This window comes from Alosa sapidissima, chromosome 18, assembly GCF_018492685.1.
Source record: "Alosa sapidissima isolate fAloSap1 chromosome 18, fAloSap1.pri, whole genome shotgun sequence".
Lineage (NCBI taxonomy): Eukaryota > Metazoa > Chordata > Actinopteri > Clupeiformes > Clupeidae > Alosa > Alosa sapidissima.
In genome coordinates, this window is record NC_055974.1 from 8,024,886 (window position 1) to 8,049,549 (window position 24,664).

At 42.5% G+C, this 24,664-nt stretch overlaps 2 protein-coding genes and 1 long non-coding RNA gene across 5 annotated transcripts in view; 2 read left to right on the top strand and 1 right to left on the bottom strand.

Annotated features, from left to right (window-relative positions):
• ptch1 (patched 1) overlaps positions 1-8,318 on the top strand; it is a 53,543-nt gene extending 45,225 nt beyond the window's left edge. For both annotated transcript variants that reach the window (XM_042070335.1, XM_042070336.1), the window contains 4 exons: positions 2,274-2,373; positions 2,907-3,155; positions 3,608-4,286; positions 5,128-8,318. In XM_042070335.1, coding sequence (XP_041926269.1) covers positions 2,274-2,373; positions 2,907-3,155; positions 3,608-4,285 — 1,027 coding nt within the window. In that variant the 3' untranslated portion in view covers position 4,286; positions 5,128-8,318. The remainder of the gene's footprint in view (positions 1-2,273; positions 2,374-2,906; positions 3,156-3,607; positions 4,287-5,127) is intronic.
• On the bottom strand, positions 826-18,412 carry LOC121690034. Its single transcript, XR_006024974.1, has 3 exons — positions 18,302-18,412; positions 15,951-16,128; positions 826-1,545 (listed from the first exon to the last, which is right to left on the bottom strand). It is a non-coding gene; the product is annotated as an uncharacterized LOC121690034 (long non-coding RNA).
• The window catches only part of fancc (FA complementation group C), a 31,046-nt gene continuing 24,258 nt past the window's right edge, over positions 17,877-24,664 (top strand). For both annotated transcript variants that reach the window (XM_042070340.1, XM_042070341.1), the window contains exons 1-2: positions 17,877-17,992; positions 20,597-20,779. In XM_042070340.1, coding sequence (XP_041926274.1) covers positions 20,606-20,779 — 174 coding nt within the window. In that variant the 5' untranslated portion in view covers positions 17,877-17,992; positions 20,597-20,605. The remainder of the gene's footprint in view (positions 17,993-20,596; positions 20,780-24,664) is intronic.

The following is a 24,664-nucleotide window of genomic DNA, read 5'->3' on the forward strand; positions in this document are numbered from 1 at the left end:
CGGTTGGTTGGTCGGTTGGGTTGGCCTTCCTTCGCGTCTGCTTCGGCGGAGGAAAAAAACAAAAAGACTTGGCCGGTGCCGCGGCGGCAGCACTCAAGTGGTCACCCTCCCAGGCTCTCAATTAAACGCGAAGCACGAAACCGACGCCCGCCACTTTGAAGTGCCGCCGCGATCGAAATAAACACGGCGACGACGCAGAGCTTTGAAGTCTCGGAAAGCTCAGCAAGAATAAACATGACGACTCCTCTCTGAAGTGTAGGGCCTGATCAAAAGGGGCCCGTCAACCCCCATTTGAAATTGAGACCGTAGGTACCCAGTCCACCAGCTCGCCGTTCAAAAGCCACAACGGCTTCTGTACAAGCTAAGAAACACTTACAGAAACATAAAAGAACACTAATAAGAGTTACTATCCACATAATTACAAAAATAAAATAAAAACACGTGAGAAATTTAACAAGACAGACGATTGAACTAGATGTGTTCAAACACATACTCAAACAGGGAGTGTGCAGGAGAAAGATTCCCTCCAGAGCCGTAGCAGTGACTAGCAGGCGGCCGCTGCATCTCTAAGGGAGACAGGCTTTTCCTGCTCCTCCTCCACTGTGGACCCCAGCAGTAAAAACCAGCACCCCTGCACTTCCTCGGGCTGGGCCCAGCGCCCGAGAAGATCAGTTATAAATGTGTCAGTGTGTTAAGTCTAAGTCCCAGCTGTGGTACATACCAGCTGGCAGGAACCTATCCCCCCCCCCCCCCCATCAACGCACACACACACACACACACAGTCTCTCTCACACACACACTCACACTCACACTTTCTTTCACACACACTCACTCATTCACCCACCCAACCTTAACAGTGTTTGAAAGGGAGGATGGGGGCATGTCCCATTCATTAGTGTGGTGTGTCTCCCTTTGTGATAACTTTCATCCATGTGGAATTACTGAAACACCTCCAACACTAACAGGAAAAATGGGAGTCTCATGCGTTCAACACAACTGGGCACAAGCTGCCGCCAGCACATTTGTAATCAAACGAGACATACAACAAACCACAAATCAGTCCACAAATTTCATATGATGCTGAACCTTACATATCAACTTCCATTAAGCAAGATTTTGTTTGAGCTTCAAGATTTTTGGCTTCAGTGGTTGGGGCGGAACCATATCTTTTTTTTTTTTCCACTGTTCAGAAGTGTTAGGTTTGTGAAGTGCTTTTAATTTTTTTTTTAATTAATTGGAAGCAGCAGCACATATTTTGACAGGGGTGTGCAGTGGATAATAACTATTTGTGTGAAAGCAGGGCTATTTAGCCTAATCCACTTTTCCCTAGTTAAGCAATCACATCCAACGGCCCTTTCATCAAGTCTTTAATTGCATATTTCTGCTGCTCAGAACTGCTGACAGACGATACCCACCTCAGTGTGGATTTCAGATGTCGTTTTTTTCCCTTCCTTCTTTCTTTTTCTTTCGTTCTGCCTTTCTTTCTTCCCTTCCTTCTTTTTCCCCCCGCAGTCACTCTGGCCTTGGCAGATAAGAGTGGCCCACCTCGGATCAAAGCAAAACACAAAACATAATTATTTCACGTAGAGCGATCAAATGTGACTCGAGATTAAAATAGTGATGCCTTGGCCACACCGCAGATTGAGTCGGTACGGAGCCGCAGGAGCAAACGAGCGGCTGAATTAGAGGAGAACAGTGACCAGACAAACGACAGAGAAGAGTGAAGGAGACCATTCTACGGCATTCCTCCACCTCTCAGACTAAATTGTTTAAGTTCACCCTTCACTTCATTTGCGCTGTTTTTTTTCTCTCTTTCTCTCTCTCTCTCTCCCGCTCTCTCTTTTCTTGGAGAGAGGGAGGGAGGTCCCTGTCCCCACTGCACACACAGCCTTCGCTGGCCTTCTTCACTCTCCCCACATTCCTCTTTTCCCCCATGTGTGATTGTATTTCACGCCCTTCCACCCCCCCCCCCTCGCCCTGCCCCTCTCTCTGCCTATGAATTAATCAACTAATTATATTTCCTCTCTCCCTCTTTTTTTCCCTGCTGCTTAAACATCTAATCTTCTTTGAAGATTTAGTCTGATTAAAGGTAACTGTTTCTTTCAGATTCTCTTGTGTCAATCTGTCTGGTGGACCTGGTGAATCTGTTTTTTGTTTTTATTATTATTTTTTTGTGTGTTGTTGACATGTCTACTTTGTTTCATTTGGATAGCTGCCCTGCCCTCTGTCTGTCTGTATTAGTAACATGTCTTTTGTTGATCTCCTTATTGCAGATACTTCTTTGCTGTGCTCGCTATCTTAACGGTGTTGGGGGTCCTCAACGGGTTGGTGCTGCTTCCAGTGCTCTTGTCTTATTTCGGGCCCTACCCAGAGGTAAATGTGCGCACAAGTGTGTGTGTGTGTGTGTGTGTGTGTGTGTGTGTGTGTGTGTGTGTGTGTGTGTGTGTGTGTGTGTGTGTGTGTGTGTGTGTGTGAGTCTTTAAGTCGTTCCATGTGGAATTGGTCCACATACCACGGCAGGCCAGAGGCATGATCTCAGAAAACTGTTCCTTTCATTTCCTCCACCTCCCAGAGGACCCTCTTGGACTGTGTCACTACACGTCAAATCATTTACATGCCTTTACACGATATTTGTGCTCTTTCTCTCTTAAAAACAAAACTATATAGCCTAAAACAACATAGATGTTATTTTAATCTCCTGAATGTAGGGTTATTCATAATAATAATTCATTACATAATAGAATTTTTTACTGTATAAATAAATATACATGATTAATGTGCACAATACCATTAATTCTTAGTTTGTCTTAGTTTGTTATTACTTAAAAGCAGCATGTGATGCCAGTAACCAGGGTGTTTGGTCTTTGGCATAATCAGTGTTGTTTGTTGTTTTTTTAACGTCTCAGGTCTCCCCCGTGGATGGCCGTAGCCAGCTGCCCACTCCCTCACCAGAGCCCCCGCCACAGGTGGTGCGCTTCTCCGTGCGGCCGCGCCACACCACCACGGGCACCGGCTCCGACTCGTCGGACTCCGAGTACGGCTCCAACACCACCGTGTCCGGCATCAGCCAGGAGCTGCAGCAGTACGACCTCCGGGCCAGCAGGGGGAAGCAGCCCTCGCACCAAGTGGACCTGCCTGCCTACCCAGTGGCCTCGGTGAGTCCAGCACTGGAATGGGTCACAAGTTGTCCGTTTGCAGGATGCAAGCTGCAAACTGAGGACTTATAGCCCTATCTTGCCTCCATTCAAAACATGATGTGAAATCATGTTAAAATACTAGTAATTGTACACACTGAGAGGGTGCACTAATCCCTTCAAACTATACCAAGATTTAAAACCTGTTATTCTCACACAGGCCACATGAATGACTGTGATCTATTTGTCCATTGGGATAAAAATAACGTATTGTCTTTGTTTGTTGAGAACACATAAGACATGCAAAGCCTCTCATGATCTATTCACTGTTTGCTGTGTTTGTTTGGCTACAGACTAGATCAAAACCATGTCCAACTTGTCTTCGTCTTTTATTATCTTTTATCTGGGAAATCACTCTTTTATAAAGACCTCTTCATGCCGTTTTCTCACCCTGATTCTTTCCATCCTCCCAGGCGGTGCACTCTGACCCTCGGCCGCCTCACATCCACTCGTCCCCTCCTCAGGAAGCCGCTCCGCCTCAGCTGGCCCGCCGCTACAGCAGCAGAGAGCCCAAGAGGGAGCAGAGTGGCCACCAGCAGCAGCATCGCCGCCAGGCCCCCACGCATCCCTCCCACCCCCAGGCCCCGCCCCCGCCCCACCGGCCACGCACGGACGCTTTCGAAACCGCTACTGACCCCAGTGCCGGGGGCCGCTTCCCTCGCGACGGACCCCCGGCCGGCCACGGCAGCAGGGGCCAGCAGCCGCACCACCACCGATCGCGGGCGCATCACCAGTACCAGGCGCCCCCCCACCACTCCCATCCGCACCCCCACTCCTCCAACCCCGCCTACGGCCAGCCCATCACCACGGTGACGGCCTCGGCGTCGGTCACCGTGGCCGTGCACAGCCCAAGCTACCCCCAACCCTTCACCCTGAGCGACAGCTACCCCCGACAGCCCTTCCAGGAGGCGTACTCAGACAGCAGCAGCAGCAGCGGTAGCGGCAGCCGCCACGGCAGCCCGTCCTTCCAGGACCCCCACGTGCCCTCACGAGACTCCTACCGCCACCGCAGGTCCCACCTGGAGGGCATGGAGCTTCAGGACATGGAGTACGACGCCCCCAGTGGCCGGCATCGGAAATCCTCCAGCTGAGGTGAGAGGCGAAGACACCACAGTCTTACTGTGGGAGGGGTTCCCCACAAAGCTGAATTACATGACAGTTAAAAATGGCCTGTTAGATTGAAATTACACCCTCATTCAGTTACGTTTATTCTAGAGAACTCATGGAAATTAAAAATTGCCTGAAAAGAGAAGTTAAGCTGAATGGTTGCCAATGTTTGAGGAAGTAAGTGACTTAGTGTCAGCAACAAGCTGCCTTCCTCAAGTTACGTTGACCTCTTCAAAAAATTGTCCTCTGTTCATAATTTAACAGACAATTTATGTCATATGTGTTTATTCGGTAATGCTTGGTTCCCATTGACCCAAATACAGTGTTTATAGCTGTTCTCATTTTTTTGGTGAGACATGAAATGTTTCACTGCCATCAGCGTGCATTTCATCAGATTGTGATCTCTCAGAAACCAGACACAGATTGCAATTTGCATTTGGAATGCACGCTGGCGTTGACGGGCTTTAGAAGGCACGCTGTGGTGTACCAGCAAGTGCGTGGTTCGGCGTTTATGTTCATACAGGAGACATGACATCATATGACAGTTAGATTTTACAACACTTGTGCAACGCGAACTCATCAGCCCTGCTCTGAAACCTCGCCAGCCTGCCACCACTCCCAGCCAAGAGCCATCATGTCGTCTCGATATAGTCAAAGTCGGGGTTCATGTTCATGTTCATTTTTAAAGACATGGCAGAATCTTTTTTTTTTTTTTAACTCTTGACATACTCTAATCTTGACGTGCTTTTAGTGCTTCATATGCTGGTTTGTGTTTTACTGTGCATCGTCTGAAGTGTGTCATTGTTTGTTTGTTTGTTCTTGGCAGGGTTAGAAAGACTAAGCACAATGGCCAAAGATGGGACCTACCCCACAGCTCCTGCGCCAGTCTTCAGGGGAGGGGAACACTTGGACCAGCAGCACTTCATTGGTGCTTCACCGTTACTGTATAACCTAGTGTACAATTATGTTTTTTATTTTGTTTTATTTTGTTTTTCGTTAGATATTTCTATAAGTATTTAAAGAATGTGTACACATATGTAAATATATAAAAAAAAGTAGCTATAATGTTTGTTTATTTGTTTGTGTCGGTGGGGTGTTTTCTGACACCTCGTTCTGAGTTTTCGAAACGGTCTGAGGGGACATCAGGGGTGCCGTATCCGTGTGTGTGATCCTGTCGTTACTGTTCACTCGTCTCGTGTCTGTGCCATGAGGAAGCTTCACCCTAGACGGACAACTTCAGCAGAAAACAGTTGCTGCTTAATAACATTGTATAATGTACATGTATAATTCTATGCAATTATTTTCATTTGTAATATAGAAGTGTGTGTGTGTGTGTGTGTGTGTGTGTGTGTGTCTTTGGAGCCTGTATAAGTGTATCTTTCTTGAGGTCGCTCTTTACTCGATTAGGTCTTACATAAAAAAAAAAATATGCTAGCAATGATGGTAAGCTAATATCAGTTTTTGAAAATTTGGCCATGCAAAATTCAACTTTAGCTTGATGGGCATCTTGTTTTCAGAAGACGGCATGGGCAGTCCCCTGCAGCTGTCTGTCAAGGGCACTTCCAAAACATACAGTACTGTTTCTGTTTCCATTGTGAGTCTGGTCACTCTGTTTTTTACCTTTTCAATGGGACTCAGACTGACCATAACCTTCCTAGGTGCTAAAGTCACTCAAAGTACAAGATACAGATAGTTAGATAGATATGAGTCGTAGCCACATCCTTTATACTGTGACAGGTGGGATCAGCTCAGCGGATGAGGAAACAGCCCTTTTCTCTGACTTAGTAGGCCATTTTACAGTGCCGTATATTGTACGAAACAAGAACATTTGACTGGAGGCAGCCATACTGTCCTCAATCATTCTTGCAGCTGCCTGGTGACTAGCTGTTGGTAGGGACTAAAGGAAGCCGACTGCACTGCAAGCTGAGAACATTCTCAAGGGAAAAATGGCAGAGATAATTGAGAAAAGCATTTACTATTTCAGCAAGTGATTTATTATCATTTTTTTTCTATTATAGTGGTGGTACTATGACAAGTTCTGTTGAGCTATTCTTCAAATTTGTATGGCCTTATGTTGAATAATAATGGTGCTAGTGTATGGTCATGTAAACAAGAGGGAGTCTTCAAAAGGCCTGCACTGTGTGTGTGTGTGTGTGTGTGTGTGTGACTGTGTTTGTTTTGTGTGATTGCCTGTGTGTGCATTTGAAGGTGCACAGACATGTCTATTGAAATGTTTTATCACAAATCTGTGGTAGTATAAAAAAAATACTGTTTAACTTTGAAACACGCTATGCGTGCAAATTATGATTATGAGTCATACATAGAAACATGTTTTTGTTTTTTTTCCTTTGCTCATTGTTTTCTTTTTTGGTTTCAGTTTGGTTTCGTTTGCCTTTCGTGACAACAGTAGCTCTGTAGTTAGTAGGCCATAACCCTCGGAACTTCGCTCTGACTCCATGTGCTCATCGGGGCATGTTTCACTGTATCAGGCCATTTAGTGTTGACCTTGCTGACCTTTGCTTCACATGTACGTACCTATGAAAGGTGGCGGAGGGTGAAGGACAACACAACTGTAACTCTGTGCCATCATACCTATGTTGACATTTCCTGTTTTGGAATATTGACCAGTATTGTATAGCTACATGCTCGGTGCAATACACGTCTTTTTTTTTGTCATTACTCAGATTTTGAAGGTGTTAAGCTAAACCAGTACCTACCGTAATAATCAACCAGGAACGCAATAAGCGAAAGCGAACTATCTGCGATAAGCTCACTGTATGTCTTGAGTCTATAAGCTACACAACTGGCATTGCAAAGGTTCTGCACTAAATGGCCTTTCTGACCTCTTCAATGACAAGAACCCCAACCACTGGCCCCGCAGTTTAAGCACACGGTCTTACTTGACCTCACCTCATAAAACGTCCAGCGCGTACGAACACGGCACTAATTGGAAGTCCACCACCTCCCCTTGCGCCATCCGGAGGCAAATGGTGTTTGTAAAAGCTTGTGGGGTCAGGGTTTTAGTCGTTCATTTTCTGCCAGTTTGCCTCAGTCATCCTTTCATCCTTCACTTCCCCTCCATTTGTCCTCTTGTAAAACAAATGTAGAACTCTGTTCCATTTGTAGTGGTCTTCCGTCTTGTGTTGCGCATATAAATTCCTCGTATCATTCTCTTGTCTTGTCAGTCATTTCAGTGACCATATCTTTTTTTTTTTTTTTAACATATCTTTCTTTTCCTTATTCTTCTGATGGAACATTGGCAGAGAATAGACACAAAACATGGCTGGCAACTATTGTATTTTTTAAATATTTTATTATTTTTTTACATTTGGTTTTGCAATATTTATATTTTTGTATTATACTTTTTTGTTTTGTTTTGTGTTGTTTTTTTCAGTTATGGTCAAAATGCCAGTTGGTGACAAATGCAGGGATTTTTATGTTGAAAAACACTATTACAGTTTTTGTTTTTACATTAATGGATTTTGATCTGTATAAAGTGCTTACTAATGTTAAATAGGAAAAAAGAGTATATAACATTTTACATCATCGATTTGTCATAGCTCTTAGAGGACTTTTTTAAAAAAAAGGATAAATAATCAATGGTTTTACAGACTGCCATTTTCCTCACTCGGAGTGGATGTATGTTGTTTCGGTTACAAAGATAAATGTATGCCATATAATTTATTTATATGAAAATTTATTTTTGTAGTGTACATAGTAGTTGTCAAGTTATTTGACAAAAGTATATTTTTAAAGAGTTTATATGTAATGCTACCAATTTTGTGGAAACATAACAAGAGAAATACATTAAGGTACAGGCACACTTTCATTGCTAACTTGTTCTCAGACAAACTAAAGTCCCCCACAGTATTACTATAGGAGAGTGTGATGCTCTTGCAGCTGGTTTTTTGGTTTGTGAAAGGCTAGCCATGAAAGTAGAGAAATCGTACTAGCTCTCTAAATAATAATGTTCAAACACTGATAGAATTCTAACAAATAAAAGAACACTATAACTTATTTGTCTCTTTGTCTATAACTTTAATAAATAAATTTAAAGAAAAAAAAGTTACACGTGTCTGGATTGACTTTTTGAAATGTGCATAGTTGTTCTGCAAATGATTCCTAATACATGTGCATGAAAAAGATGTATTTGATTTGGCCTTATCTATAGTGTAAAGCTGAAACAGATGAATAGCAAGTGGAAACAGTTTGAATTAACACACGTCTCAAAGGCATGGCTACGTAGACTTGCCCCCAAGATTTTCAACTTGCTGACATCTGGTCACACGTCAGAGCACCAGCCTGCAGCCCCACCCCACTCCACCCCCAACCCCACCGCTGACTCCACTCCTCCCCGTTAGCCTTCTCCCGTATGCTTTTGATTGACAGCTTTATGGACTGCAAGGAAATTGGTTGTAGTTACAATACAGCTGGACTGTTCGGAGTAATGAAAAAAGGCACATGGCCTTGAAAACGTTCTGATGGGAACAGATTCGGGCTGCCCCCTCTCTGAACCGCGCTAATGTTGGTGGCCAAAACATTTACTCAAGCTTGTTCCAATAGACTCGGTCCCTATCAGAGAGTAATGTGCATGGCCTTGGATGCAGCCATGCCCTGCATAATTATTTTTTACTACCCATAAAGTCATAATCTATAGCTCGTTAGCCGATCAGCAGGGGCCTGGAGGCTGTGTGGTATAGGGGACTATATTGTAAGTTGTCAGGTGTCCTTGGGTGACCTGTAGAGAATGATTTAATGTTGCTGTTTGAGTGACTTACAGGAGCGTCTTATGTTAAAAGCATTAAAAAACATCAACTTCTAATCAGTTCAGGAAGCTTAAGCTAACTAATGAATCAAGTATTGCCTCTGTTTGTTAATCCTCAGGTGTCCTCGATCCTGTGGAATCAAATTGATGGAAATGCACTTGCTGATTATGTACATCATTATAAATATGAGAAATTGTTGAGCTCCTGTACATTTTTGCTACCAGTGTGTAGTCCATCTACAGCCAACCAATTGCATGTGCCTGTTGCAAAAATGGAAACACCATACACCCATCTGTGTGAGGGGTTATGACAACATTGATGCCTTTGGAGACAGAGGGTGAATGGAGGGTTTTGAACTCATATTCAACTCTGTGGCTAGGAAAGCAAAAGCTCCCTATATACAAAGTGATCCAGAAGCCTATAAATTATGTTGATAATTTGTAGACTGATAGTAATAGTATAGACACACAGCTTCAAGAATGCATGAGGGATGGGCGGGGGCAGTCAATAGTTCAGGCAGCTCTGGTTAAGAATGGAAGCCTCTGACTTGTTTTTGAGAAAATATTGAACATGGAATCCACTGTGTTCTTTACACTGGTTTTGTGGCAAATCACCCTGGCCTATCCCATTACAAGGGATGTAATATGACAAAACAGCTTCTGTTTTAATTAATATCAATGATGCTGATAGCACTCAGGAGTAACAGTGTATAGAGATCATCTTCACTCATAGAGCTAAGGGCCACACTTGAATGAATAAATGTTAGTGCAGTGGCTGAGCTGTAGTGTCATTGACAATGACACTAACACTGTCACGAGGTGTCATACACTACAGTACATGAGCATGTGGAAGAAGATGAATAGTAACACAACATAACACAACTACAGAAAATGAGAACCCTATGAACTCGATGGAAATAACACAGATGCTTTCCCTGTGATGACCTCTGAGGCCAGAGAGCTATATGTTGAAGAATGATCTTGATCACATTTGCAGTGTGGTGTCAACCTCTAAAAATTGCACAATGACAGACGAAAGAAGATAAAAACTATGTTTAGTCTTACACTAAGGATTTTAATTAGTAAGACATTTACCTGGAAGATTTTTTGGGTGTTTATTTTTTCTTGTTGCAGCTCCAGGTCTAAAGTGTTGTTGAGCCTAAAGATTCTTTGTTGTATTTAGTTCACCTGTACTTTTATAAATATCCTGATAAAAAAAATTTAAAAGTTACAATTTGTACTACTACTATCTTTTCATTGCTTTGACAAGCTCACAGTTCCATTGTCTCTCATAAGTAATGTGATTGGTGAAGAAAGCTGTACTTGACACATGATACTTTCCACATCCTCCTTTTTGCCTGTGACATACAGTACACTATGAAGAAAAATAGCACTTGTCTTTGGCCGCCCCCTTTCATCTTGCGATAAGACTTTCTAATTGTGCTTGCGTGCAGTGCCTTACTCTAGTAGGAATCTATAGCAGCACTTAGTTGTAAAAAGTCAGTAACTCCTTAAAATAGTCTTTGTCCATAGGGCATTTAGGTGCCTTACGATTTCTAGGGCTCTCCTTGTAAAGATTTGTACATCTTACAATGTAACTTATATCACTGCCCCTCTTGAATCTTTTGGCCACAACCTTTGCACTGCAGAGTAGTCTTGAAAGACACTGCATGGCTTACATAAATGTCATTCATCATCCATTTTGTTATAATTAAGGACAACATTTTGGCCTGTTGAAGTACACAGTGCAAACTACCAAATGCGATCGCGGCATGAGAGTGATTATTTTGACTGATGTTGTTTACCCCGATTTCCTCTCGCATCATTTATTTTGCCGGGAGTGTAAACGAGACCGTTATTTACATTTCAGCTCCAGTGATTGTGGGGAGAGTAGGCCAAGGCTGATGGTCTCCTGTGATGCCTACACACACACACACACACACACACACACCCCACACACACACAGGGCTGCATTAGGGCCTGTTTTTACTCTTCCCTCTTGCGGCTCCAAGTCCAACCACATGCCAGACTTATTTGGATAGTTGACACATGTTTCCATTAGGGTGATGTACACATGTTTATTGTGAAGATGACAAACCTACGTTGAGAGAACGGACCAGATTTTTTTCTCTCTCTCTCTTCTCGAGGATCACCGTTGTCCTCCTTTGCTGAACAGACCCCTTCTTTTGTTTAAAGTAGGACTGTTTGCCTTCGCCAGCAAACAAGTAAAACGTATGGAAACATATGCGTCATCTAAAGCAGGCGGGATACAACAATATGGAGGCCGAGAGAGAAAGTGAGAGAGCGAGAGTTTAAAAAAAGAAGTTAAATGCTTTCATGTGTATTTGGGAGTGTTGGGTGAACACAATATTCTGCTAATCCAAACAAAATTACAGCATCTGATTTCACACGAGTGGTTCTGTGTTTGTCATATAGAAGAGCAGCCCCCCCCCCCCCCCCCCTTGTGTTTGGGGCCCATGGATGGGGCTCTTGCTCGCTCTCGCTCTCACTCTCTTTCTCTCTCCGAGCGGAGCTCAAGAGAACACAGAGCTCAGGAAGAGGGTGACGAGGAGGAGGCCCTGTGTTTGTAAACACTTTGGAATTTGTTAATGTTCTACCCATTCACAAATGGAGGGTGATTTTTTCCAGCGTCTTTCTGCGTCTTATTGACTCTGGCACAGGCTAGAGAGAGAGAGAGAGAGAGAGAGAGAGAGAGAGAGAGAGAGTGAGAGCGCGTAATGAGGACCAGGTCCAGGGGCGAGGCCTCGCGTTGGGGTCCCCAGGGGTACAGTGTGTATGTCGGGCCCAACACGCGCTCCACTGAATCTGCCCTCAGAAGTGCTCTGTGGCATTTCCACTGAGCCCAGGGGCCATTCGGCTTTGGATCGCCATAAAGCGGTTTTATAGTGACGGCTCTTACTGAAAGTGCCAAGCAAATTAAATATGCATGCTCTTTTTCGTTGAACATGCAGCACAATTGCCTAATTTATTGCACCATATGCTTTACTGTATTCACACCATTAGTTCCCATAAGGAAATCTCCATGTACTCCTTCATATTTGCAATACAAAAGACTAAGCTGAATATATTTTAACCATATGTGCTTATATGCATACAAAGATATCAAAATGTCTTTGCATTTGTCCCTGATTAAGTGTTTGTTGAATTTGTTGGTGTGTTGTGTTATGGAGACAAGTTTCTCCCTAGTAAGGGAAGATTAAGATAGTCTTATGTAGACCAAATGAGCAACAGAAAATCACTTCAGTTAAAACCCATGAAAATCCCTTTGTTTGAGGGTTAAAGGACATACAGTATAGATATCTCACTTATATTTGACACCAAACTTGTATGATTTGGTGAACTGAGCTCGACGTTCAACCTTAATCCGCACAGAGGGGTAGATTCTCCACATAACAACAGGAGTTTTCCATATTAATCCATACAGTGCCCCTGATTGTCTGTGCAGCTAATTAGACAGAGACACACACACAGCTGCAAGCAGTTACAGTGTACACTACTGCCATCCTTAAATAGGGCATAAACGTGGGCGTGCAAGCAAGCGGCAGACTGGTGTAGATTTCTCATCAGACAAAGCTTTTAGTTCTAAATGACTGTGGGGCTCCTCAGTGGAACTCAGCCAAGAGAAAGCCACTGCCTTAATGATAAATATCACCCTTGTGCACTTTTAATAGATTCCCTTACTCTAGTGTTGGCAATGCATGCTCTCCATACAATTCAACCTTCTAGATTCTCTCATGACTCTAAAAACAAACACTATACGGTAACGCTGCGACTCTGCAGGCCGTCTTCTTTGTTGAACTTTTGGAGTTGCCAGTTAGCTGGCAAGAGAAAGAAACTCTTGGATCCTCAACTCAAGCTAACACTTCGTCTTAGATGGTCTAAAGCAGAGGCTCAGAAACCCTGGACCAACTTAAACAGATCTTGTTTTACCAGCATCGATCACATCAAACATCATACTGTTCAGCTACTTGGGAGCCACTGGAAAGTCTCTCTTTTCAATCTGCACACACACGAGTCTCTGTTTAAATTGCCATGCTAACCAAAACAGCCAAACACTTAAGCCAGAGCTTTTACAGAACATAGGGTGTGAAACTAGCCATATTCAATTGTCACCGTGGTAGCCGTTACAAATCACACCAGTGTCATGCTTCCACCTTTGCATGAACAGCAGCGGCCATCCTGTTTCCTTTCCTGCTGGACAGTGTCTCGATCCGTAATGTTGTGACAGTGCTGTGGATACCCAGTGTCCTATATTATGTCATGCCTTTTGAAAGTATAATCCTCTTCTCTTGCCAAGCTCGTAGTTGCAAGAAATGTCACAACTACAGTTGTCTTGGGTGTATTAACAATTGTCTGGCTGTGTCTACCAGTCCATAAAATACTTCAACGTTTAGGTTTAGTCCAAATAAGGCGGCAAGCATATACGTAGAACCCATGCCATCAACTCTTTCATATTACCAGGCTGTTGAGAATAGTTTGATCTTGCTGTGCAAGCATTTTGCTAGTGGGTTATATGACTGAAATAACCTAATGAAAGACTGAACAAACAGCCACTTTGTGTCAACCAAACTTAATCTTTATTAGTATAGTAACTTGATCCACCATCCCTGTTCTCCATCATGTGTGTTATTAGCAAGCATTTTCCTCTTAGTGCAATGTAATTTCTTTACAACACATTATCCTCTGATCCATTTACATATCAGATCAGACCACAGTGTATTGAAATGTTGAAGTAGCTAATAGCTCCATATGTCTTTAGACTTGTTCTTAACAGAGGAATTCTAAGGGCCCCAGTTTGAGGGCAAAAATGGCTGACAGAGATGGGAGTGCATTGTTGCACAAAAGAAGCACATGCTCCAAAGACAACAATAAAAGGATGGTCAAAGGCCCAGTGCTTGGGCCGAGCCGGACTAAACTTAAATTTAGCTAAAGGTGAGACAGCAATTCCTTTAAACTGAATACATCAGATGAGATTACAATGTAATGGGCCCTAGGTCCTTATTTTCCCTAGAAACACTTTTACAAGGATCCATAATGCTTCTTCTTTTGGTCAAAACAATTCAATTCGTTGACACATCATTTCAGTCTGTCAGACCTGACTTAAAATGTCCTAACCACATCCCTTGAAATTGTTACATTGTTGATCCATGTAAGTGATTTTGAGCATGCAAAAGAAACCATTTTTCTATTTGGGGCAGTCAGCATGCATCCAGAACCCCAGCAGAACCCCAGGTGAGTGAAAGCAATGGGAGAGAGTGGAGAAGATATTCATTTGCATAAGAGGAGGCTGCTGGAGTGCAACAATTAAATCTTTCTTTTAAACAAAGGTTTTAAATGTAGTTGTTTACTCAATTCCAAAGAAAATACATGTCCATATCTGTTTGACCCTGTTGCCATCACTGCAGCCATTTGTTGTGTTGAACACACTGCTCTAGTGGTCATAATATGAAGCCCGCCCCATGACGGATAAGCGATTGTGACTGGTGCCTGGGTTTTTGGAACATTGGAAATGGGTGTCAGTGGCCTCCTTGCCAGACTGACTTGCAGAGCCAATTCAAATTTTATATTTTGAATTCAAAAAGGTTCGTCTGGGTTTTCCCAGGCTAGCACTTTTGTTAATTCACTCACATGTTCTTACACGCTGCTAAATCACCAAGATATCTGATAGCGATATACAGTAACTTCTTTTTGTGAAAAAATATGCTGACTACTCGATATTCACAGTTCTTTTTTTTCACAGCAAGACAAAAATTGAGTATGAAAACTAAAATTCTGTGTCATTAGAGACAAATTGTGTACACCGTGTTCCAAATTATTATGCAAATTGGATTTAAGTGTCATAAACATAAATCTTTTTTTGTTTTTCAATTAAACTCATGGATGGTATTGTGTCTCAGGGCTCTTTGGAGCAGAGCACAGGCGGGTTCGTGCAGACAAAGACATAATAAGGAAGGTTTCTGCCAGACAAATTCATAGGATTAAGAGAGCAGCTGCTATGCCATTGCAAAGCAGCAAACAGGTATTTGAAGCTGCTGGTGCCTCTGGAGTCCCGCAAATCTCAAGGTGTAGGATCCTCAAGAAGTTTGCAAGTAAACCCACTATTTGGCCACCCCGAGCAGAAACGGTTGCAGTGGGCTCAGGAATACATGAAGACTAATTTTCAAACAGGTTTGTTCAATAAAATTTGAATTATACTCTAATGGTTGATGACTTAAATTTTTTACTGACTGTCTGGAAAATCTGAGAAAAATGTAATTTGCATAATTTGGAACACAGTGTATAGTTTCCAAGATACAGGTGGTGGTTTAACTTAGTTACTGGCTCAACTAACCCCACTCTCCTCAGTGTATAAATATACTGACAATATGGGATCCCAGGGGCAGAAGAACCAGTACCAAGAACCAGTAAAACACAAGAAACCTATGAAAGGGGAAAGCAGAAAGCTTTTGTGGAAAATATGCTGGGGTGGTGTTCCATTTCTTCTTGTTTAGTCTTAGTTTAGTTTAGACTATAACACACAAGTTAAAAAACAAGATATGGCATTGTGTATTTAGATCATGGATATGTGAGGTCCCATCTGTGATCAGTGCCCCACATGACTACAGTACATGCAGGCCAACAAAGGCAATCAAGAGGTATGGTGTTGGATGTACTACCCTAGAGCAGTGTTTTACGAAGCTCCACCCCACCCAGGTGTCTCTGATTGCCTCTGACCAGGTGTAACAACCCTGGCGGGTCTCCTTTGGCTCTGCCCACTTGTGTGCCTGTGCTGCCTCCCTTTCTCTGTTTGTGGCAGGTGACCAGGGCCCAGGTGTGCACAGATCACCCTTGATTGGCGTAAGAATAAAGAAGCCTGCTCTCACCATGCTGAGTGTCCTCTTCCGTCCTTGGCGTTTGTTTTTCTGTGTTTCGTTGTCTGCGTGTGGCCTCCTCCTATGTTCCATGCTAGAGCTGGCATGGTACACCAGGTGGTAGACCAGACGCTAAGCCAGTCTCAGAAGTGACCTCTCTTTATTTAAGTCTTATGGAACTTTGAAAACCCTGTAAAGTAAAGTTGAAGTGAAGTGACGTTTAACGTGAAGTGATTATGCTGCTGCAAGCTACAGTATGACAGCTGAAACACGAAAGAGGACCCGAATCTCGAGGACCGACACAACAAGGGGGCCGGGTGGTTAGGTCAGTGGCATGGACAGCGCTACCCACTAACGTTTGTCTCTCTCTCTCTCTTTCTTTCTTTCTTTCTCTCTCTCTCTCTCCCTCCCTCTCCCCTCGGGAAAAGCACGAACCCCCTGACAGCTTCGGCCAGCACTGAAGATTTCAGTTGCCTTCTACTCCCTCTCCCCTTTCCCCATATATTATAAATAAATGTATAAGTTTGTTTCACCGCAACCTGTTTCTGACTCATTCTTTCTGCTCTGTTCCAATTGGTTGACCCACTGTCTCGCACAGTCAGGTGTTTACTAATGACACTTTTAGAAAACCCTGCCATATGTGTTAAGATTATTTGTATTAATAATTAATGCAGGTTTGCTCATTTCCATTTTGTATTTTCATAATACAGCCTACAGCTTTTCCAATAAAGGGAACATGATCATTTTTGATTTATCAGAATTGTACATAGAAGACTGGCCACGTCCACCTAGAATCTTCTTTCAGAAACAAAGTAGTGAGTCTGGTATTACCAAGCTATTGAAATGTTCCCTGAATGAGAAGAACATATTGGCACGCCCAGAATCAACAACTTGGCAGACTTTTAAATTTATCGCCAGAGTTTTAAGACAACCCACTTGGGAGGAATATGCCGTTTTTGTCAGCAGTTTTCTTTAGTTTTTTTAGGTCGAACTAGACCTCAGTGCTTGTGAAGAAAAGTCGCTGTGCGTGCTCGAGACTCCTGGATCAGCACATGCACATGATAAGTGTGTATATCTGTGTAGCTCTAGTGCAGATGATCGTTGTTTCGCCAGGGTCATTTGGAGGTCACTGACTGAGAGGGCTTATTATCATACACAACATAACTAAACATCTGAAGCTTGTGTACTGAAAATATTTCATTTAGATGGTCAAGTTAGTGAAATCATGTGTGGTCCATTCTGGATTTGATGTGTCACTTTTAAAGTTTTGAAAAATTACATGAAATAAACCAGGGGATGAATAGTGTTTTGGTGAAACACAAACATTGAACAGTGCAGTGACACATGGGAAAACATGCAAATTCTTAAAATCACTTTGAAGAATTGCAAATGCAAGAACCAGACTCAGCCTTGGTCTTTTAGGCTACTTCAGGTCCAAGACATTCCCCATGACAATGTTATGTTTTTGATATATTCCTCAACAGAACTAGACAATATTCATAACTTTGTGTTGATTAAATATAAGTGCATCTGCAGACTTTGAAAATATTGTAATGTAGGCTAAAGGGAAACAAATCATCTGTCTTTCATTTTCACACACACAATGTGCAAAATGCAGCTTTCCCTTAGTTTTCAAAATAATTCCTTAGGCAATGTCCAGCATTAAAAAAAAAAAAAAAACTCTTAACACCACAAACCTATCCCTGAAAAACACGTATTGAAATGGTTTTCTGGAAATACTCTTCCTCACTACCTGTCACTTCACACAATGTGAAAATCTTACCAACAATGGCGTTCTCGGTCCCTTGCCGGGACCGAGACTATACTATAACTATACTTCTGCATACGCCTGCGTTTTTCATTTTTAAATTAGACTAGCCAACTTGATGGAAACACCATCAAAGACAGTAGGCTAGAAAGAAGGGACCACAGGCAAGTCTTTACTCCTCCCACTGAGATCACAACCAACAGGGAAGAGACAAGAGTAAAACAACATCCGGCATCCATGTGGTGGAGGGAAATTTCACTTTCACTGTGGAAATCGCCCATAGCAGGTTAGTGTTTCAAGGTGTTATAGACGAGTTTTAATGACAGCGAGAGTTGTATTCACGCGAGGTAGAAATTAATTTCAATGTAATTCTTGTTCGTAGTGTTATAGCTTTTCGGGATGACACAACTTTGAAATCATGCAGGCTAACTGGCAGCTTAGCTAAAGTTGTTCAATGACTGGACTGGCTTTGCTAACAAACTCAGTTGGCTGGCTAACCGGCTAGCTACAGATGCTACTGCTGTGTAATTTACAGCCTATCGGCTGAGAAATACACTAGGCTGTCTGACCTAAATAAATAAAGAAACTGAGTTACCTTGAAGATATCATCTTTATTCAGTTTTGAGTGCTCTAAGACGTCTGCTTTAAGCCTCCCTGTTTCATAAAAGTATTCAACCGCTCTCTTTGCCACAGGCAGCGAGCCTGCCCAACCTGTAGCATCTAGTGCTAGGCAAGAACACTATCAATGTCGACACCTACTGGTGGTCTCTTGTGGTATAACACATGATGACCCAATTGACAAAATATGCCATTTAGACTTACACAGTTAGTATCGTGACTGACCAATACTATTGGAGATTGTCTCTGTTTGGCAAAGCGGACTTATCCTTACACATTTTGTTATTGTTGTGATTGATGAGTTCACATTTGATGCATTAACAGTTAGACAGGACATCAATGAGGCATAAAATCATTTTAAAGTCACATTGTATACCAAATCAATCACTCTTAGTAGTTAAAATAAGCTCCCCATGATCTGTTTTTTTTTTTTTTTTTTTTGCCAGGACTTTAGATTTGTTTGCATATTCGTTAACTGGTGTTAGTTCAAATAAAACCCCAAGAAGCTGATTGTGAAACTGTATTTGCTATTCTCCCAGATTACTTTGTTGACAGATTTACTGGAACTATTTCGACAATAATCCCAATACAATGACAATGATTAGGCTATAAAATCCAGGTCCAGCTATGTGCCTGAAACTGAAAGCCTCCAGTATACCAGAGATTGACCCTAACTTCATCACTTGTTGTTGACACAGCCTATGACAGTTTAACTGTTCCGCTAAAGAAACATGGCTGCCTTTAGAATTCCAAATAGTAGTAGGCAAGACTGAATTGTTGTGTGTTGTTTGCATATTCGTTAACTGGTGTTAGTTCAAATAAAACCCCAAGAAGCTGATTGTGAAACTGTATTTGCTATTCTCCCAGATTACTTTGTTGACAGACTTACTGGAATTATTTCGACAATAATCACAATACAATGACAATGATTAGGCTATAAAATCCAGGTCCAGCTATGTGCCTGAAACTGAAAGCCTCCAGTATACCAGAGATTGACCCTAACTTCATCACTTGGTGTTGACACAGCCTATGACAGTTTTACTGTTCCGCTAAAGAAACATGGCTGCCTTTAGAATTCCAAATAGTAGTAGGCTAGACTGAATTGTTGTGATATGCTCCCACGTGCTAAAAGATGGTTGCCATGTCACTTATGAAACACATTTAGTTGTAACAGAAATTGAATTTTGAACCTAGTACCTAGTCTGCCAGAACACTGTATGCAAGCAACCTTAACATACGTTCCACCTTTCAATGGCCAATAATGAGCATTTGGTAACAATTTAGCTGGGTTAAAAATAAATAAAGAAAGACAGACAGGGTAAAGGTAATTATAGATTTACGCCACATGACCCACAGCACTGTTCCAGTAGGGGACATGGCAAGACATTAAACAACCTGGCGCGTTACGAGGTGATTATAAAAGCCCAGGCCTGTTGCGTTGCTCACAGACATGTCATTAGGAGGCAGAAGAACAATTAGCCCTCGACTCCCACTCCCAAGCCCCCACGTCTGTCCTCAGCTGGGCTTTCGGCTAGGATGGGGTGGGGAGGGGGTGGTCTCTCACTGACTGTCGTTCATTAGGTGGAGATGGAGGAAAACCATTTGCTGCGTTTGCTTCCCGATAGGATAACCCCCCCCCCCAAATCAGCCGTGTGTGTATGTGGGGGTGTCTGTGGTTCTGCAAGGGGCTGTGGGGGGCAGTTTGTTGTTCAATGCCATCACCACCCTCTCCGGGGCTGTTAAATTGTCAGGAATACTTTGGGGCTGTACGTCACCAGGGTTGCCAGCAGTTCAGCGTGAGGTCCAGGGCCGCGTTGCCCGCGTCGCTCTGCATAAATGGCCTGCTTCTGTTTTACAGCCTCTCTAATAAAAATGCAGGGCGATGACAAATTTAGAGGCCTGCGTGGGCCAAGAGCAATTTCTTTGATTATTGCCCCTGTCACTTTGGAGTCTCCGCACAATTCATTGTTGGGCTCTTCCTGACGGCCTTGCTGTTTAGTTTCAGGAGATGGACTCCTTGTGAGAGGGTTTTGCTGCGAGATGACTTATGACGACATCTCAGCATTCTTTCCCTTTTACATCAATATCCGTTGTTGTTTTTAGTCACTCGCACATAAAGAGGCTCCATGGGAAACAACGTGTGAGAACTCTGCATCTTTATGATAATTAGATGAGATGGGAACGTTATTGTTAACACAATTTAGTTTTTTGTAGGTTTGTGGGTGTCTCTCAGGCTTAAATGGCATGTTCCTCTGTCCTGTATCTGCTCCAGATTGAACGGATGGCATCATGGGAGAAGCCGGAGCCTTTCTCGAAGACCCTGGTCCAGTTCTGGATGGCCAAAGTGTCTGAATGGAGTGAGGCAACATCACCCTCGGCCCAGCTAGACGCCTGTCGACACCAGGAGAAGCTGAGGGGCTTCCTGCAGGAGGTCCTGGGAGCGCTGCGGTTGGCGGTACTTTCACATTGCCTTTTTCACACTGAGACTGCCCTGTTAAACCAATCTGAATTACAGTTCAAATATACTTTGCTTCACATTCGGCCGCATTACTACAACGAACATGCATTATCTTCTGATACCTGAATGCTGCGTCGTCCAATATCCCTTACATATTCAACATATTCAAACTCAGACTTTGATTTGACTTTGATTTGACTGTTTCTTCCAACAGGTTATAATCTAGGGCCTAGGGCCTTCGTTTTTGATAGCATTAACATTGGTTTGACAGACAGGGCTGAAGTAAATATCTGTCCTCTGAAGTGGTCGAAAAAGTAGCCAATGTTTTCAGTGTAGAGGTTCACTTTAATGGCTTACTAATGGATTGTGGGTAGGTGAAGTGCCAAGAAACTCTTTGCTTACTGTAAGTGACACATACTTACACACTCTCTAAATCTTCAGGTGTGGTTGATGGGGTGTTGCAGTCATCACTCAAATATAATTTTAGAGCCTGAATTAAAGGGTAATGTCCTGAAACTCAGAATACTCATGTTCATACCACATCATTTGTCACCATATGATTAATGATGTTCAACAGATATTTTCAGATTTAGTTTTAGTCAAGAAAAAGAGCGAGGTAAGTGGTATTTTACTAAGACACACACATAGCAAAGGTAGGTGCCCCTTCCACCCATCTCTAGCACCACTACAGCTGTGCTGGGGTCTAATCAAGGTCACTCTTGTTTTTTTCCTAGTTTCACTGTGTTACACAGTTTATTTGCTGATATTATAAATGACTGATATGTAAATTATATGTAAATGTGATGGTGTTCAGGTTGATCAGGTTGGCATATATGTGTCTGTCCGTCATGGTATATGCAAGCTATTGTAACCACAGTTCAGTGTTGGCTTGGACATACAATTTGATTACATGTAACCTGTATAATTTGACATCGCAAATCAGCAAAATTCTCACGTAACTCCTTAATATGTTATGTATTTACATAAACTGTTTTTCAATTCAGTGCAGTGCAAAAGTAGACACTAAGGCCACCAAGAAATGCATGTTTTCCGTTTATTTGGGCAGAACATGTTTATTTGTTTGGAGAACACACTTACAATAACAAAAGGTAGAGTTTATTGACTTGGGTGGTGTCTCAGACGTTTCAATAGCCTAGTGGGGGTTTTTAACCAGTGGCCTGGGCCCACTGGTGGTCTGTGAAGGCATTGCTGGTGGTCCTTAACCATGCATGTATTATTAGGAGTGGGAATCACAGAGTAACTCAAGCATTGATACTGTCACGATACTTGGCCCACGATAACGATAATATCCCGATACAACGATTCTGCAGTGCTCAGTATATTGCAAAGGATTCATCAAAGATACAACCATATCTGTGTGAATGAAGAAGAACAGAGAGGCAAATGCTAGAATCATGCATTTAATCCACTACATTTCACAACTGAGTTGAAACAGTATGCAGAGTGCATAGAGTTTTAGGTTAGTGCTTCTTAAAAATATAAAAGTCATTTGACCGTGTTTAGGGGATTACTCTCATTCATTTGATAAGCACCACTATGTGAATGTATGAAGTAGTGACAGAGCCCATTGATACTAAGAATTGTAGAACTTAACATTTGTGTAAAACAATATCGATACTTGGCGCCAGTGTATCAATCAATAACATCGCAAAAATACGTTTTTGTCCCACCCCTATGTACTGTATAACATGGCTTCACTGTTATAATCACTATTTTCCCCTGTTTCTTATCACTGTTTTTTTTCTTTGTGATGGTCGTCAAATTGCTTCTTTAGTCAGAATGGTGGTCCCTGAGTCACAATCGGTTGAAAACCTCTCACATAGATGATTAGGTCCTTTCTGATTGTGACAGTATCAGCGATGACAAATATAGATTTTGTATACATAGATCATCATACAGTATTATCACTTCAGTACAAACAAACACTTGTTCATAACGGTGAGCACACTCCACAAATGCATATGCAATGTACTTGGAGCGAAGAAGCTCAGATGGAACATTAGACTACAGTATTAGACTGACCACCTCAGAGCTACGACCTCAACATAATTGAAGCTGTGTGGGATCACTTGGATGGGGAGAGGAACAAAAACCAGCCAAGTAGAGAGAGATGGAGAGAGAGAGAGAGAGAGAGAGAGAGAGAGAGAGAGGGAGAGGGAGGGAAGGGGGGGGGGGGGGGGGGGGGGGGTTATGGTACATCCTGCAAGAGCCATGGAATAATTGACCACATGACTACTTGAAAGAATTACGCTGCACTAGTCCAACAGGAATAGCTTTAGTTTTGCATTCTGAGGGAGGCCACACAAACCGTTGGCTTGTTTTAAAAAGACATTCTTTCACGTTTTTATTGTATTCATCTTTGTTTGTGCTTGTTTTAATGTTGTGTAATGTTTTTTTTATATACAGATAAACACTTCATGCTTTGATTAATTGAAGTGAAACTCACAGATTTCTTGGGTGGCCTAAAACTTTTTCAGGGTAGGAAAACATGTTGACTTATCTGTGCCTGAACAAAATTTGATTCCCATGACTGTTCTTGCAATGGCTTTAAACATTAACTTGTGGATCACGTAATTTAAAATGATCTGTATGGCTTCAGTGGCCTCATCCAGTTAAAAAGATGATGCATAAAACATGACCCTAAATAGGAAAAAAGGAATCATGACTATTAGAAAGTCCATCTCAAGCAGTCTGTCTGCAGGTTTATCCAGATCAGCTTCATGGTTTTAGTGTTGGGCAGCTTGTGCATTTTACATAGTTGTAGTAGATAGATAGATAGATAGATAGATAGATAGATAGATACGTTATTGATCCCCAGGGGAAATTCAAGGTCTCAGCAGCATACAGACAACACAAACACATTCTTTAACAGCAGAAAGAGTAATTAAAGTATATAATATAAAAACACAACTAAGCAATAAGGACAGTAGAAGATAAAGAATATGCTAAATATACTAAAATACAAATTATACTAACTAACACTTAATCTAAATCAATTCTAAAAACAGTATCCACATAGTGGTGATTAATCAATCAGAGGCGCTTGCAATGACTGAGGCAGGGACTGAGCCTGTAATTCTCTGTGCATAGTAAGGTAAGGTAAGGTGCTCTGTGTGAATGAGTGTCATGGTGATAGTGCAATGGTGATAGTGGTCATGGTGATAGTGCAAATGAGTTAGTGCAACAATGCAGAAGTAAAGTAAAGTCTATATATCTATATATTTAACTATTTTAAGAAAAGGTATAAGTGTGGCCACAGTTCGGCTGTGGCATGGAGGGAGGGGTTATGCATATGTGCTAATGTGCTAATATAGCACGCAAACAGTGAGGCAGAAAGACAGTGGTAAAAGTGGCTAGTGGACAGACAGTATCCAAACATGGAGGGGGAGAAGAGGCAGATAGACTATGCAGAGAAGTCTATCTCTCCTCTTCCCTTAAGTGAAGCATTGAACAGTTCAATGGCCCTGGGGACAAATTACTTTCTCAGTCTGTCTGCTGTGCAAGGCAGTGAGCGAAGTCTCCAGCTGATCAGGCTCTTCTGCTTAACAATAGTGCAATAGTAATGTGTATGCAGCCGTGGCCTACTGGTTAGGGCTTCGGACGTGTAACCGGAGGGTTGCCGGTTCGAACACCGACCAGTAGGAACAGCTGAAGTGCCCTTGAGCAAGGCACCTAACCCCTCACTGCTCCCCGAGCGCCGCTGTAGCAGGCAGCTCACTGCGTCGGGATTAGTGTGTGCTTCACCTCACTGTGTGTTCACTGTGTGCTGTGTGTGTTTCACTGATTTGGATAAATGCAGAGACCATAATTTCCCTCGTGCCACGGGAGAGTATATATACTTATACTATACTTATACTATAT